This window comes from Ictalurus punctatus, chromosome 16 (assembly GCF_001660625.3).
Source record: "Ictalurus punctatus breed USDA103 chromosome 16, Coco_2.0, whole genome shotgun sequence".
Classification (NCBI taxonomy): Eukaryota; Metazoa; Chordata; class Actinopteri; order Siluriformes; family Ictaluridae; genus Ictalurus; species Ictalurus punctatus.
Window position 1 is genome coordinate 8,135,001 of NC_030431.2, and position 15,000 is coordinate 8,150,000.

The following is a 15,000-nucleotide window of genomic DNA, read 5'->3' on the forward strand; positions in this document are numbered from 1 at the left end:
GCTGCAGAGTAGCTAAGACGGGCAAACCCCATACTATTGTGGAGGACTACATTATTCCTGCTGCGGCTGATATAGCTGGTGTAATGCTTGGGGAAAAGGCCAAAAAAATGTAAAAATACAGAGCATGCCATCATCAGACAACACAGTTTGAGAGAGGGGGTACGCAAAAGGATATTAAATGCCTTTTGGGGGGGGTACGCCAGTGTAAAAAATTTGGGAACCACTGATTTAGAGTGATATTGGCAGATCCCGATAGTTCTGCCTTCTATTAGCTTTGTTGGCCGATACATTGGTGCATCTCTAATATATATCCCAAATAGATTTTATAGTAATTAGAGGATTCAATCTATTTTGCATTCAAAGTGTATCTTATCCCTGTGGTATGTCACTCAGTGATTACAGAGCTGGATGGCTTGGCTAAAGGGCAAGAATGCCGTGATGTAGACTCTATAGGTTTAGCACCGCATGCCAGGATGGTGCAGGAATCTGCTAAAGCAGCTGTGGCTTTCTTGGAAAACGGCTTTGAGGCCAGAGAGCCTGGCCTGAGAGCACTCACCAGCAGGGGAAACCAGTTGGAGTCAATTGCCTTCCGAAGTGAGGACACCTCTGGACATAAGGTCTGTTCTCTGCATGCTTTGAAAACATAAGTTATGATGTAGTATTAATTGTTGTTTGTTTTCCTTTTTATTTGTATTGTTTTTTTTCCAGGGTTCAAGTAGAATCACTGTTTACCAAAATGATTGTTTGCAAAAAAATTTAACAAGATAAGGTACATAAGAAAAAGCTAAGATCTAAATATTGGCCTTATTGACTTGCATAATATTTACCTTCACAAAGGGTAATTGGAAAAGGCATATGAAGTATAAGAAGGAAAAAAATGTATATGCAAATACTGTACATACAGTAGGCAAGACTAGAAATAAAGTTGTGCATCTCCACCCTGAAACACATCACACAGCAGTATCATTAATGACATGTCCAATGTCGAAGTGGTGAAGGGAAAGTTCCAGAATGCATTGCAGCTATACAATTACAGCAGAGACTCAGATCAGCTAGTTAGTAATCTAGATGAAAAGCACAACAGTGTTGGCACTGATATTTAACACTGTTGGAAATGGAAGCATTGGAAGAGTGCTGGACTAAAGCATTGAATTGCACTTAGGCTAATTGCAGCTTCTGGTAGCATTGTTCACATTTGTCGGTACTGTTTGTTTTGGGGGGGGGGGGGGGGGGGGGGTCTTTATCCCCCTTGTACCATAACCAAAATGAGTGTGAGATATTTAAGACCTGAATATTTTCAAACATAACTGAAGAGATACAGTACAATAAGCAGTGCTCCCTCTCTACACACTGTCTTCCATAACTTTCCAGCTCAGAGTGTACTCAGGAAACAACAATAAGAGAACCTACTTCATGGCCATTTCCACCCATATGATTGTCTGTAGCAGACATTCCATACCAGATAAGCTAGTTAACCAAAATCTCAGAGGGTTGGTGAAGACCGACCAAAACACAGTGCCCTTACTCTTTGAATGGAACAGTTACAGTATTCAAACACTACAGCTCAGTGTGTGGGAGAGTACAATAATTCATTGTACTGAGTTAATACTTATATTATTAGGAGTTACAGCACCAAGGTGCTGGAACTATATGGTAATGGTTTCTTTCTCTCTTTCTTTCTTTCTGGTTCTATGTATCTTCACAAGAACTAGCAACTGGGGGCACGGTTGCGAAGAGTGCTTGTACCCTGCAGATCGCTTCTTGTGGCTATATTTGGAACCCTTATTAATTCTTATTAATTTTTTTCTCTGCTAAAAACTAATTGTGCAGACAAAAAAAGTAGATCCTACAGACATGAAACTTGGTCAGTACATAGTTCTCCCTCCCACTAATGAAGCAAGAGAAATGATGAGCCCGGTCGACCTAATGATGGTGCTATAGTGAAAATTTCTTTTTGCTTCTCTTTCCATGGGTTCTCCCGAACAAAAATGCCTCAAGAACCATTTATCTCCGGCCAAGAGACCAATCTATGACCAAGAACGTGTTGACCTTTGTATACAATATGGCTGCCACACATCAATTCACAATATGGCTGGAATAACAGCAATAAATTCTAAGGAGGCACAGCTGGATTATTCAAATTGTATTAATTCATGACTAGTGAAATGGATTTTAACCAAACTTGAAATAAATTTTTCAGTACAAGTATCTGAGAATGTCTGTAAAGATTGGAGCATAATCATCAGTTGGTCATAATAGCTGTTTTTCCTGAACCAGTAGTCCAATTGAGATCAAATTAGGGTTAGGGTTGTGCTGCATTGAACTGCTTATCTGTAACTGGATTTTAAATCATCACGGATTTCCATGGCTGCCTTCAGCAGTTTCAGCGGGTATTTCACACATCTTGCATTGAGCTATCATCGCAAAACTTGATGAGTATGTTCGTTTATGGTCTATAAGTACCATTCATCTATGGTCTCTCTATTGTTCTATGTACAGTCCCCTCTGAATCTATTGGAACAGCAAAGCCAATTCATTTCTTTTTGCTATAGACTGAAGACATTTGGGTTTGAGATCAAAAGATGAATATGAGAAGAGTTTAGAATTTCAGTTTTTATTTCCTGGTATTTACACAGTTGGGTAAATAAGTATTGAACGCGTCAACATTTTTTTCAGTAAATATATTTCCAGTGAGGTTATTCACAAAATTTTCACCAGACATCAGTATTAACTCAAGAAATCTGGAAATATAAAGAATTCACAACATTAAAGTCCATAAATAAAGTTATGTGTAATAAAGTGGAATGACACAGGAAAATAGTATTGAACACGCTAAGAAAAGCAGTTCTCCAAGGTAAGGCAAGGAACCAGCTGAAATCCATAAGTAATTATATCTCCTATATGTGCAAATTAATATCAGATGGGTTAGTAAATTGATGGTCTCTATAAAGGCTTTTCATTACCAAGGTGTCACACAAGAAACAACTCATGATGGATAAAAGCAAAGAACTCTCCCAAGACCTTCGCATCCTTATTATTTTGATGGAATCAGATACAGATGTATTTCAAAACTTCTGAATTCTCCAATAAGCAACATTGGGGCCATTATCCGCAAGTGGAAGCAACATCAATCCGTTATCAACCGGCCACACACAGGAGCTGCTCGCAAGATTTCTGACCAGGGAGTCAGAAGAACAGTCAGAAGACTCGCCCAAAAGCCAAGGACCACTCGGAAAGGGCACCAGAAACACTTGGAGGCAGCAGGTACCATCATCACAGAGAAAACAATAGGCAATGCACTCCACTGCCGTGGCCTCTACAGTATGCACGCTCACCCAGCAAGACTCCATTACTACAGAAAATGCATATTGAAGCTCATTTAAAGTTTGCTACAACTCATTTGGACAAGCCTATGAAATACTGGGAGAGTGTAGTCTGGTCAGACGAGTGCAAAATTTAACTTTTTGGCGGTCATACTACACACCATGTTTGGAGAAGAAAGGGCACTGCACATCACCCTAAAAACACTATACCAGCAGTGAAGTTTGGAGGTGGAAGCATCATGGTGTTGGGCTGTTTTTCATCGCATGGTACTGTCAGACTTCATATAATTGAAGGAATGATGAATGGAGCCCTTTGCCGGGAGATCTGCTGCCATCCACCAGGATGATGATGAGACGTGGGTGTGCCTTCCAGCATGACAACTATCCAAAGCATTCAGCAAAGGAAACTCCCAATTGGTTTCAGAGAAAAAAAATCAAGGTGTTTCAATGGCCCAGTGAATCACCTGACTTGAATCCAATTGAACAAGATTAGTATGTTGAATGGGCCAAAATCATACCTGAATACTGTGGCCGATTAATTTCTTCATACAGGAAAAGTCTTAAAGCTGTCATTACAAAGAAAGGCTACTCCAATAAGTATTAAATAAATTTCAGTTGGCATGTTCAATACTTTTTTCCCCATGTCATTCCTCTTTATTACACATAACTTAATTTATGGACTTTATCTTCTATTGTTGTCTTCCTGTTTTTGTCTTGTTGATGTATTCAGCTCCCATATCTATTGAATCCTTTTTTGTGTTTTATGTACACTTGTTATGCGCTAAATAAAACACATGAAACCTTTTTTGTTCCCTTACCTGCTAGAACTAGTTTTCAGGGAGATGCAAATATACTTAAAAGTAACTAGAAATGAGCATGTAAAGAAAATATTTTTCAAAACATTTCCGTTCAGAAATTTCCGTTTTGTCTGTCTACGCAATGTTCTCAACTTTTTTACCCTTTACCTGTTTCAAAGATTCAAAGAACGCATCAGCAGTATAAATTAGAACGCCAGATTGGAATTTGCAAAGAAATACAGAGCTGAGCCACAAATGTCATGGAACCAAGATTAACCTCTACCAAAGTGATGGAAAGCCCAAATTGTGAAGAAAGAGAGGATCTGCTCATGATCCAAAACATACAAGCTCATCTGTGAAACATGGTGGAGGTAGTGTCATGACTTGGGCTTGCATGCATGTCCATGCATGCTGCTTCTCGAACAGGCTCACTAATTTTTATTGCTGTAACTCATGATTGTAGCAGCAGAATGAATTCAGAAGTTCACAGGAGCTTTTTGTCTGCCAATTTACTGAGAAATTAATCCAAATTTATCCTGAATATCTTTGGTCATGGAGCAAGGCAGTGATCCAAAACACACTGCCTTTATCGGGGGGAAAAAAGTGGTAGGTCATGCCAGGTCAATCACCAGACCATTTCACCTCTTGAAGAGGAGACTGAATGGACACCCCCCCCCCCCCCCCCCCCCCCCAACAATTTGGTTATGTCAGTGAGTCATAGGCTTGATGCAGTTATTGCAAACAAGGGATATGCGTGGCGGCAGAGTGGTTGTCCACTAATCACTAGTTGTAAGGTTGGCGGTTCGATTCCCGGCCCACAAGACTCCACATGCCGAAGTGTGCTTGGGCAAGACGCTGAACCCCAAGTTGCTCCCGATGGCAAGTTAGTGCCTTGCATGGCAGCTCTGCCTCCACTGGTGTGTGAGTGTGTGTGTGTGAAATGCGTGACTGAGACGCAGTGTAAAGCGCTTTGGACAAAAGCGCTATATAAGTACGCCATTTTGCCATTTACATCAAGACTTATCAGTTCCTATACTTTTGCTTGCCTAAGAATTGGGTGGTCTGATACAAAATGTAGATGTAAATACCAGGAAATAAAGCTGAATTCCAAAACGCTTGTCTCATCCATCTTTTGATCGGAAACTCAAATGTCTTTGGTGTATAGTACAAACAATGATCTGGCCTTGCTGTTGCTATAGGTTTGGAGGGGATCGTTGGGAAGAACTATATTTATGATTTATTTCATGATTACTTTTCTGATTCTTCGCTAAAACCTGAAGGGCAGCCTAAACCGTAAGTCATGGAAACGCCAAACTTTGTCAAATGGTGCAGAGTTTCCACTGCTGCTCACCATAGAAAAGTGACCAGCATTGGCCTAATGGTGGTGCTGTTGCACAAGTGTTTATGCTTGGTCCTATATCTTGAACTGCAAGTCCTACACGCAAAATCCTTTTTTTGGGTGTTGTTGAGTTCAGCTAGACTCCATCCACTAATTACCTCCATGAGGATTTCTTTTTTTTTTTTTTTGCTAATTTCCACAATATGCAAAACCTACTTTTGCACACTAGTCTAGGATATTTGAGCAATTGTTACAAACCTGGGGTCAAACGATGAGAAACTGCGAAATAAGCTGTAGGTCTATGGTTATGGAGTTCAAACATTTGTTTTAATGAAGTTGCAAAGCTTGTACATAAATGCACTGTAAAAATCTGAGACTAACGAATATCAAATATTCTTCTTTTTATTACCTTTTATACAGTGGCAAGAAAAAGTACGTGAACCTTTTGGAATTTCATGGTTTTCTGAATAAATTTGTCATAAAATGTGATCTGATCTTCATCTAAGTCAGGGGTATTGAAAAATATAATGTGTCTAAAATAATAACAAAAGAAATTCTGATCTTTCATGTCTTTATTGAGAATAACCAAAAAAACTTCATAGTGCTTGTGGAAAAAGTATGTGATCCATTGAGTTAATGACCGTAAAAAAGCTAATTGGAGTTTTTAGTAGGTTTTAGTACACCTGGAGTCTCGTTAAGAAAACGAGTTTGGAGGTGTGGACTACAGCTACTTTGACTGATTAAAAACCCTTCAAACTTTTGGAGTTTGCTCTGCACAAGAAGCACACCCTTATGTGAGCCATGCCTCGCCAAAAAGAGCTTTCAGAGGATCTACGATCAAGAATTGTTGATTTACATAAAGCTGGCAAGGGTAACAAAGTGACTTCAAAGACTTTAGAAATTCACCAGTCTACAGCACATATTCTACAAATGGAGACACTTTGGGACTGTTGCTACTCTACCAAGAAGTGGTCGCCCCGTAAAAATGACAAAGAGCACAACGAAGACTCATCAATGAGGTAAAGAAACAACCCTGAATGACAGCCAAAGATTTGAAGGCATCATTGGAACTGGTTAACATCTCTGTTCATGAGTCTACAATACGTAAAACGTTGAACAAGCAGGGTATCTACAGCAGGACACCATGAAGGAAGCCACTGCTTTCTAAAAAGAACATTTGCTGCACGCCTGAAGTTTGCAAAAAAGCACATTGACACTACAGCGGTGTTGGTAAAATGTTTTGTGGATTGATGAAACTAAGATTGAACTATTTGGAAAAACCACCAAGCACTACATCTGGCATAGAAAGGGCATGGCATATCATCATGAAACATCATCCCGACTGTAAAGTATGGTGGAGGAAACATCATGATTTGGGCCTGCTTTGCTGCATCAGGGCCTGGCCAGCTTGCAATCATTGAGGGGAAGACGAATTCCCAAGTATATCAGACAATTCTTCAGGATAATGTGAGAATGTCTGTACGTCAGCTGAAACTGTGTAGAAATTGAGTGATGCAACAGGACAACGACCCAAAACACCGGAGCAAGGTCCCAACAGAATGGCTTCAGAAAAACAAAATCTGCCTTTTGGAGTGTTCAAGTCAGAGCCCAGACCTCAACCCAATAGAGATGCTATGGAATGACTTGAAGAGAGCCATACACATGAGAAGTCCAAAGAATATGACTGAGCTAAAGCAGTTCTGCCAGGAAGAATGGGCTAAAATTCCTCCTGAATGATGTGCAGGTCTGATCCACAGCTACAGGAAACTGGTTAAGGTAATTGCTGCCAAGGGGGGGGGGATCAGCCCCCTTTAATTCTAAGTGTTCACTTACTTTTTCCACTGCCATTTTGAATGTTGAATGAGTGTGTTCAATAAGGACGAGGGATCAGAATTTATTTTGTGTTATTATTTTAGGCACATTATATTTGTCAATATCCTTGACTTAGATGAAGTTCAGATCACATTTTATGACAAGTTTATTCAGAAAACCATTAAATTCCAAAAGTTTCACATACTTTTTCTTGCCACTGTAAGTTTACCAAGGGGCTTTCTATACATCTGTAAAGTAATTAATTTAATTTAATAAATTTTAATGAATAAAAGGCACAGCCTGTAACAGACTTATCACCCACAAATATCATCATTATCTTTACTACTGTAATTGAGCCATTTATTCAAGCAAAGTATTACAAACAGAAACAAGTATATTACAGAGTAATTTCATGTCAGAGTGGGATTTGAGCAAATGTTTCACCAGTGAGTGTGAGCGGTACATGAGTTGAGCCTTCGCTTGAGCTGTGAGCAATGGAGCGGAATGTCACGCTGCTCTGCTTCACACACATGCTCTGGCTTGGGCTATGGTCATGTATAGGGGGCTGAGCTAAGGGGCTTGATTGAGCTGCATCAGTTTGCTAATCTCTAACTGGATTTTTAATCACCAATGAATTACTTCAAAAACATGACTGCTTTCTGCCAGTCAGCATTCAGCAGGCATTCCTTACAACTGTCATTGAGCTGTTGTCACTTCATATGTATGTTCTGCAAGTATGGTGTGTGATTTCAGCAACACAGACACAGTATCAAGGTGTCCAGTCCACCGTTGATTCAGTAGCCTTTTAAAGTTCTCTCCATTATACTGTGAAGCTATACCAGGCTTTCTCAGAAATGTATAAAGTGAATTGCACGTCAAAAAAAAACCCCAACTTTGCTCATTGATGACATAGCATGCACAACCACTAAATGTAATTGGTGGTTAAAACAACGAATGTAGGGCACTCTGTTTAATTTATTTTGAATGATTTTCTGCATGCCGCCTTCTTTTCCAGACATGATGCTGGCCCCGTCATAACACCTGGCTTAGTATTTTGTTTGTGTCAAGACCAATTTTCAACAGCTCTTCAAGCACCAAGTTAGCGAGTGACAGCATCACACTTGTTTGTGGTCAACATAGACAACAGCTTCTCTTGCACTGTGCAGTTCTGGTCTACATAACGAACAACTATAGAGACAGTCTCAGTGCCTGTCAGGTCCTTGGTTCCATCCACCTTAATCGTAAACCACGACTCCCCAACATCTTTAACGATTTGCTCTGTCATGATCATACTCATCAGTTCAATTATATCATTTTGAATATCATGTTATGTGTATGTAGCATTTTTTGGAATTGTACTGAAAGCCTGTGCTAGCTCTTGGTTTTGTCTCAGCGTGTAATAGAGAGAGAAATGGTCCACTGTTCACTTGACTTCTGTTATCAACGGAATCAGCCGGACTCCTTAATGGCAGTTCAATTGAGACGAGGAATTCAATAATGTCTACAGTCGCAGACACACATATAAGCGGTTTCGAGAAAGCTGGTCGGAATTAACCAGGGTTGAAATCTCCTTGCCTGTGGAACATCGCAATTGCTACTCTTTCCACATAGTCACACATGCTTGATGCTCTTTACTGTTGGCATGTGTGCTAAGTCCCTTCGACTTATCAGTAGCATGCTTCCATTTGCTAAAACCAGTGCTTGTGAAAACTGAATCACTCCCTCCAAATTTTCTACAAGGAAAACAAAAGGCCAAATCTGCTTGCTCTGAATATTCAAGCCAGCCCCTCTTGTTGTACCAATTCGCCAAAAAAGATCGTTTACAGTAATTCTTATGCTGTTGTTTCTTTGGAAACGGCTTGAGACGAACCTGGACTGGCTTGTCACCGCCGAGGTCCTCTGGCACACTAGACGGCGAGTCTTTGCTGCTGGTAGGCTAAGTGGAAGCAGGACCAGAGGTGGTTGAAGTAAGAGGTTTAGTCTTTTTAAATCCATTTGCGAATGTCCATGTTGAAATTGGCAGAAAATAATAGCTTGCTTCTGCTGCTGCTTCTTGTCCGGGTAAATTGTGAGTCTAGGATGATGTAGGGCGCGAGCTTAACCAGACAACCAATAACACACTGCCCTTAACTAAAATATTGCTATTCTAATATTCACACCAAAAAAGGAGATATACTTGGGTGTTTCGGTGGGTTTTGTTTGTTTGTTTGTTTTTTTAAATGTAGAAAACATTTTTAAAAATTTACTTAAAGTATCTTACAAAAGTGAGTACACCCCTCACGTTTCTGTAAATATTTGATTATATATTTTCATCTGACAACACTGAAGAAATGACACTTTGCTACAATGTAAAGTAGTGAGTGTACAGCTTGTGTAACAGTGTAAATTTGCTGTCCCCTCAAAATAACTCAACACACAGCCATTAATGTCTAAACTGCTGGCAACAAAAGTGAGTACACCCCTAAGTGAAAATTTCCCTGGTATCATGTGACTTGTTAGTGTTACAAGGTCTCAGGTGTGAATGGTATGGCCAAGACCATACAGCGGTTTAATAGGACAGTTGCCACTCAGAACAGGCCTCGCCATGGTCGACCAAAGAAGTTGAGTGCACATGCTCAGCATCATAACCAGAGGTTGTCTTTGGGAAATAGACATATGAGTGCTGCCAGCATTGCTGCAGAGGTTGAAGGGGTGGGGGGGGGGACGAAGATAAACTTATTTGGTTCAGATGGTATCAAGCGTGTGTGGCGGCATCCAGGTGAGGAGTACAAAGACAAGTGTGTCTTGCCTATAGTCAAGCATGGTGTTGGGAATGTCATGGTCTGGGGCTGCATGAGTGCTGCTGGTACTGGGGAGCTATAGTTCACTGAGGGAACCATGAATGCCAACATGTACTGTGACATACTGAAGCAGACCATGATCCCCTCTCTTTGGAGACTGGGCTGCAGGGCACTATTCCAGCATAATAACGACCCCAAACACACCTCCAAGACGACCAGTGCCTTGCTAAAGAAGCTGAGGGTGAAGGTGATGGACTAAACCCTATTGAGCATCTGTGGGGCATCCTCAAACGGAAGGTGGAGGAGCACAAGGTCTCCAACTTCCACCAGCTCCGTGATGTCGTCATGGAGGAGTGGAAGAGGATTCCAGTGGCAACCTGTGAAGCTCTGGTGAACTCCATGCCCATGAGGGTTAAGGCAGTGCTGGAAAATAATGGTGGCCACACAAAATATTGACACTTTGGGCCCAATTTGGACATTTTCACTTAGGGGTGTACTCACTTTGTTGCCAGCAGTTTAGACATTAATGGCTGTGCGTTGAGGTATTTTGAAGAGACAGCAAATTTACACTGTTACACAAGCTGTACACTCACTACTTTACATTGTAGCAAAGTGTCATTTCTTCAGTGTTGTCACATTAAAAGATATAATCAAATATTTACAAAAATGTGAGGGGTGTACTCACTTTTGTGAGAGACTGTAAAGTCCTTTTTCACATTCATGTTAACTGAGGGGGTGTGACAGTCTGAGTGAGGGGGCATGACAGTCTGAGTGAGGGGGCATTGCCCCCTTGTGGAGCCAGCCCTGGTTTTACTCCTGTGAGCCAAGAACAAGAATCTGGGGCTATCATGGGCATAGACTCACTGAAACCAGATAGGTGAAGACAGGGGGTCAAAAACAGGTGAATTTTTTTTTTTTTTTTTTTTGTATTTTTTTCTCTAATGTTCAACTGTCCAGTTTGGGTGAGCCTGAGCCCACTGTAGCCTCAGATTCTTGTTCTTGGCTGACAGGTGTGGAACCTGATGTGGTCTTCTGCTGTTGTACTATATCCTTGAAGGCAGATTGAACCATTTTTATCTGAACTCTATCAACAAGGTATTCCACCCACAGACCTGTCACTCACTCACTCTGTTTTTTCTACCATTCTGTGTAAACTCTAGAGAGTGTGTGTGAAAATTCCAGGAGATCAGCAGTTTCTCAAATACTCAAACTATGCCACTATCAAAGTCACAGATGTCACACTTTTTCTTCATTCTGATGTTTGATGTGAACATTAACTGAAGCTCTTGATCTGTATCTGCATGATATTTTGCATTACAGTGCTTCTGCATGATTGGCTGATTAGATAACTGCATTAATGTACAGGTTTACATTAGCAATAGCAACACCTATTTATTAATGTAATTATCTAATCAGCCAATTGTGTGGCTGCAGTGCATAAAATCATACACATATGGGCCAGCAGCTTCGGGTAATGTTCGCATCAACCATCAGAATGGGGGAAATATGTAATTTCACTGATTTTGACCATGGCATAACTGTTGCTGCCAGATGGGCTGGTTTGAGTATTTCGATAACTGCTGATCTCCTGGGATTTTCACACACCACAGACTCTAGACACAGAATGGTACATAAAGAAAAAACATCCAATGAGAGTCAGTTCTGCAGCTGGAAACACTTTGTTGATGAGAGAGGTCAACAGTAAACCAGTTACCAAAACACACACACCCATGAGGAAAAAAGCTGTTAACAAAAGGCTTGACTAAACAAATATGTTTTCAGCCTAGACTTAAACAAGAGACAGTGTGCCACACTGAGACAGTGTCTAAGCCAACTAATTGGAAGGCAGTTCCATAACTGTGGGGCTTTGTAAGAATAAGCTCTTCCCCCTGCTGTAGCCTTTGTTGTAGGTACCAACAAAGAGCCTGCACCTTTTGACATAATCGTGGTGGATCATTTAAAAAAAAAAAAAAAAAAGAAGTTTGCTCTGGTACTGTGGTGTGAGACCATTCAGTGCTGTATAGATCAGTTGTAGAATATTATAATCAGTGGTAACAATTTTACTGGGAGCCAATGCTGTGTGTAATAAGCAGGTCTCTACGGTAACAATTTCTTATAGGAGTGCTCCTAATTACAAAAAATTAGCAGCACAGTCAAAAATTTTTGAGCACGGTTGAAGTTTAGTTTTTTTAATTTTTTTTTTTTTTAGGCACATTAATGTGCCACAATAATAACACCCAAGTAGGCATGAGAAAACTGGAGCTTGTCAATTATGACAGAATTTAGGAACATATTGTGAGCCATGACACATTATTTTTTTCTTCTGATAAACTAAATGTAATATTTTCAGTTAATTTTACAGACTATATGCAAAAAACAACCGTTAACCTGTTCCACTTTGTAAACAAATACAATAAACCTCAATGTTCAGTCTGCTCCTCTAAAATATATTTAAAGCTACACTATTTGACATTTCCCACTGTCATGGTTCTGAGCAGGAGCCAGTTCTCAAACTGCTCCGCGTAAATTGTGTATATATCTGAATAATCTCATATAGGGTGCGATTGGGTGAGTTCACTTACCCGTCAGATGCAAAGCGCTTTAGTTTAATGGTGTTCATTAGGGATTCACCGATCAGGATTTTTACGACCAAAACTGATCCAGATACCAATCTTTTTTGTTTAAGCTTTAATTAGGATGTCTGTCATAAACAGTTAAATGTAAGCTCTCTGCTCATAGTCACTGTTAATTGAGTTAAAATAATAGCAATGAGAAATACTGTTGGTTAATTGATAAATGAACAGCATAAAATATTTATTTTTAAATATCTTAATAAAGAGTCCTAATTAAAAGTAGACTAACACAAAAATGATCCATATTAGGAAAAAGGCTAATAGCCTTCTAAGGAAATAGCGAACTAAGCTTAATGTCAAATTGATATTAAATGTAACCCATAGTAATTAAACATTATTTAATTTGTAATTTTATTCATATTTTTGAAGTTGTTATATCTATTTTTTTTATATTAAATTATTTATTTATAACTAAGCACATTTTCTGTCTTTACATTTTAGTAGTTTTTTTTTTTGTTTGTTTGTTTATCAGTTGTTCCTTTTAGATCGGTTACCCCAGTACAGTGTTGCCATGTCTGCTGATAATATTGTGTTTTGGGGGGATTAAATCAAAACATGGAAACTGGTGTTGACTTTTCTAGTGATATCTGGCAACCGTGAGCTTATATAAAGTGAATGCACTGTGTATTAGAGTTGGTGAAGGAGAGTGAAGAGAGAGCGGCAGTGTACTGTATGTTTACAGACTGAAAGTTGCTAATTTTGATTATGATTGGTGAGGAATTATTTAATAAAGCTTGAATTAAACCCCACCTTGTAGCATTAGCATTATTATTAATTTACTCCACCCAACGCCGCTGTGTCTATGTGAGCAGGTCATAGTAGTAGGTTCAGGTCATTTTGCAGGATGGCGGTTTGTGAGATCGGGAAGTTGAGAGTTGCAGATGATGTATAGTGTTACTCTTGTCATTATAATGGCTTCTCTGCAGTATTTACACACTTGTTTGGTTGACTGAGATGATGAAAAGCAGTGTGAAAGTAACTGTTGCGCGGTGCAGATGCATTTTGTACTTCCTGTAGTTTTTATTCCGATTGTATTATACACCTCCGAACAGGTCACTTGCACCGGTACGAATAAATATTTATTCACAGTCGCACAAAGTACTTTTCAGTCACAAATGTGAGTGAAATGGTCGCACTGTAGAGCCCTGATAAGAGAGGTGAAATGTGGTCATACCTTCTGGTTCTAGTAAGGACTGCATTCTGGAATAACTGGTGCTTGTTTATGCACCTATTGGAACATCAAGACAGCAAGGCATTACAATAATTCAACCTAAAGGTAACAAAAGCGTAACCATTAATCATTACACAAAGTGAAAATTGACCAACGTTAGTGAAAGAAGTTTGAACTAAAAACTTGTCAGATTTTAATAATAAAATAAACATTTTGTACCACTGAAGATCACATTCTGATTATATACTCACCATCCACTTTATTAGGAACACTGCACGTACATGCAGCTATCTAATCACCCAATCATGTGGAAGTAGCACAGTGCAAAATATCAAGCAGATACAGGTTATGAGCTTCAGGACATTTTCACATTGACCATCAGAATGAAGAATGTGTGAGATCTTTGCGACTTTGATTGTGGCATGGTTGTTGGTACCAGATGGGCTGGTTTGAGTATGTCAGGTACTTCTGATCTCCTGGGAATTTCATACACAACAGCCCCTAGAGAACTCTATAGGTGTTCTCAATAAAGTGGACAGTGAGTATAAATATTTATATGCAAGGTGTTCAGGGTGGATTTTTTCTTTACATACCATTAGGTCATATCTCCTTTTTTCAGCTATAGCCACCAAGGTGCCCAGATCTTCCAGAGTTTATCACAGGTTTATGATGTACTTTTCTGATGTAGGTTATATCAAAGATTTTCCATACATTTTTCCTAACACTCAGATTATACCAAAAAACGTTTTACGTATTTTGCACATCTCTTTTCCACGTTTTAGAATTTTAATTATTCTGTATAGCATGAGTGTTAAGTCAAGCCTATTCAAATTTTGTGATCTAGTTTCTCACAGATGTATACAGTTCCAATCAAAATTATTCAACCCTCATTGCAAATCAGGTTTATTGTTGAAACTGGAGAAATCATTATAAGCTGCATTTTCAGTTGAATTTGGGGAATCTACTTGAAGCATTCGTTGTGTTGAACTATTTCAGTTGCTTATATTTGATTTGTTCATTGAGAACAGTTGAAAGTCTGTAAATTTTGACAGTAAGCCTGATTTGCAATAGGGGTTGAATCATTTTGATTACAACGTTATGTATTCCTTGATTTGCCTTTCTTGGGTGTGTTTGGAGATGAAACA

General features: G+C 39.4%; 1 protein-coding gene across 5 annotated transcripts in view; it reads left to right on the top strand.

Moving 5' to 3' along the window:
* smg6 (SMG6 nonsense mediated mRNA decay factor) overlaps nucleotides 1-15,000 on the top strand; it is a 55,943-nt gene that overhangs the window by 30,803 nt on the left and 10,140 nt on the right. For all 5 annotated transcript variants that reach the window (XM_053686615.1, XM_017488995.3, XM_017488996.3 and 2 more), the window contains one exon: nucleotides 394-617. In XM_053686615.1, coding sequence (XP_053542590.1) covers nucleotides 394-617 — 224 coding nt within the window. The remainder of the gene's footprint in view (nucleotides 1-393; nucleotides 618-15,000) is intronic.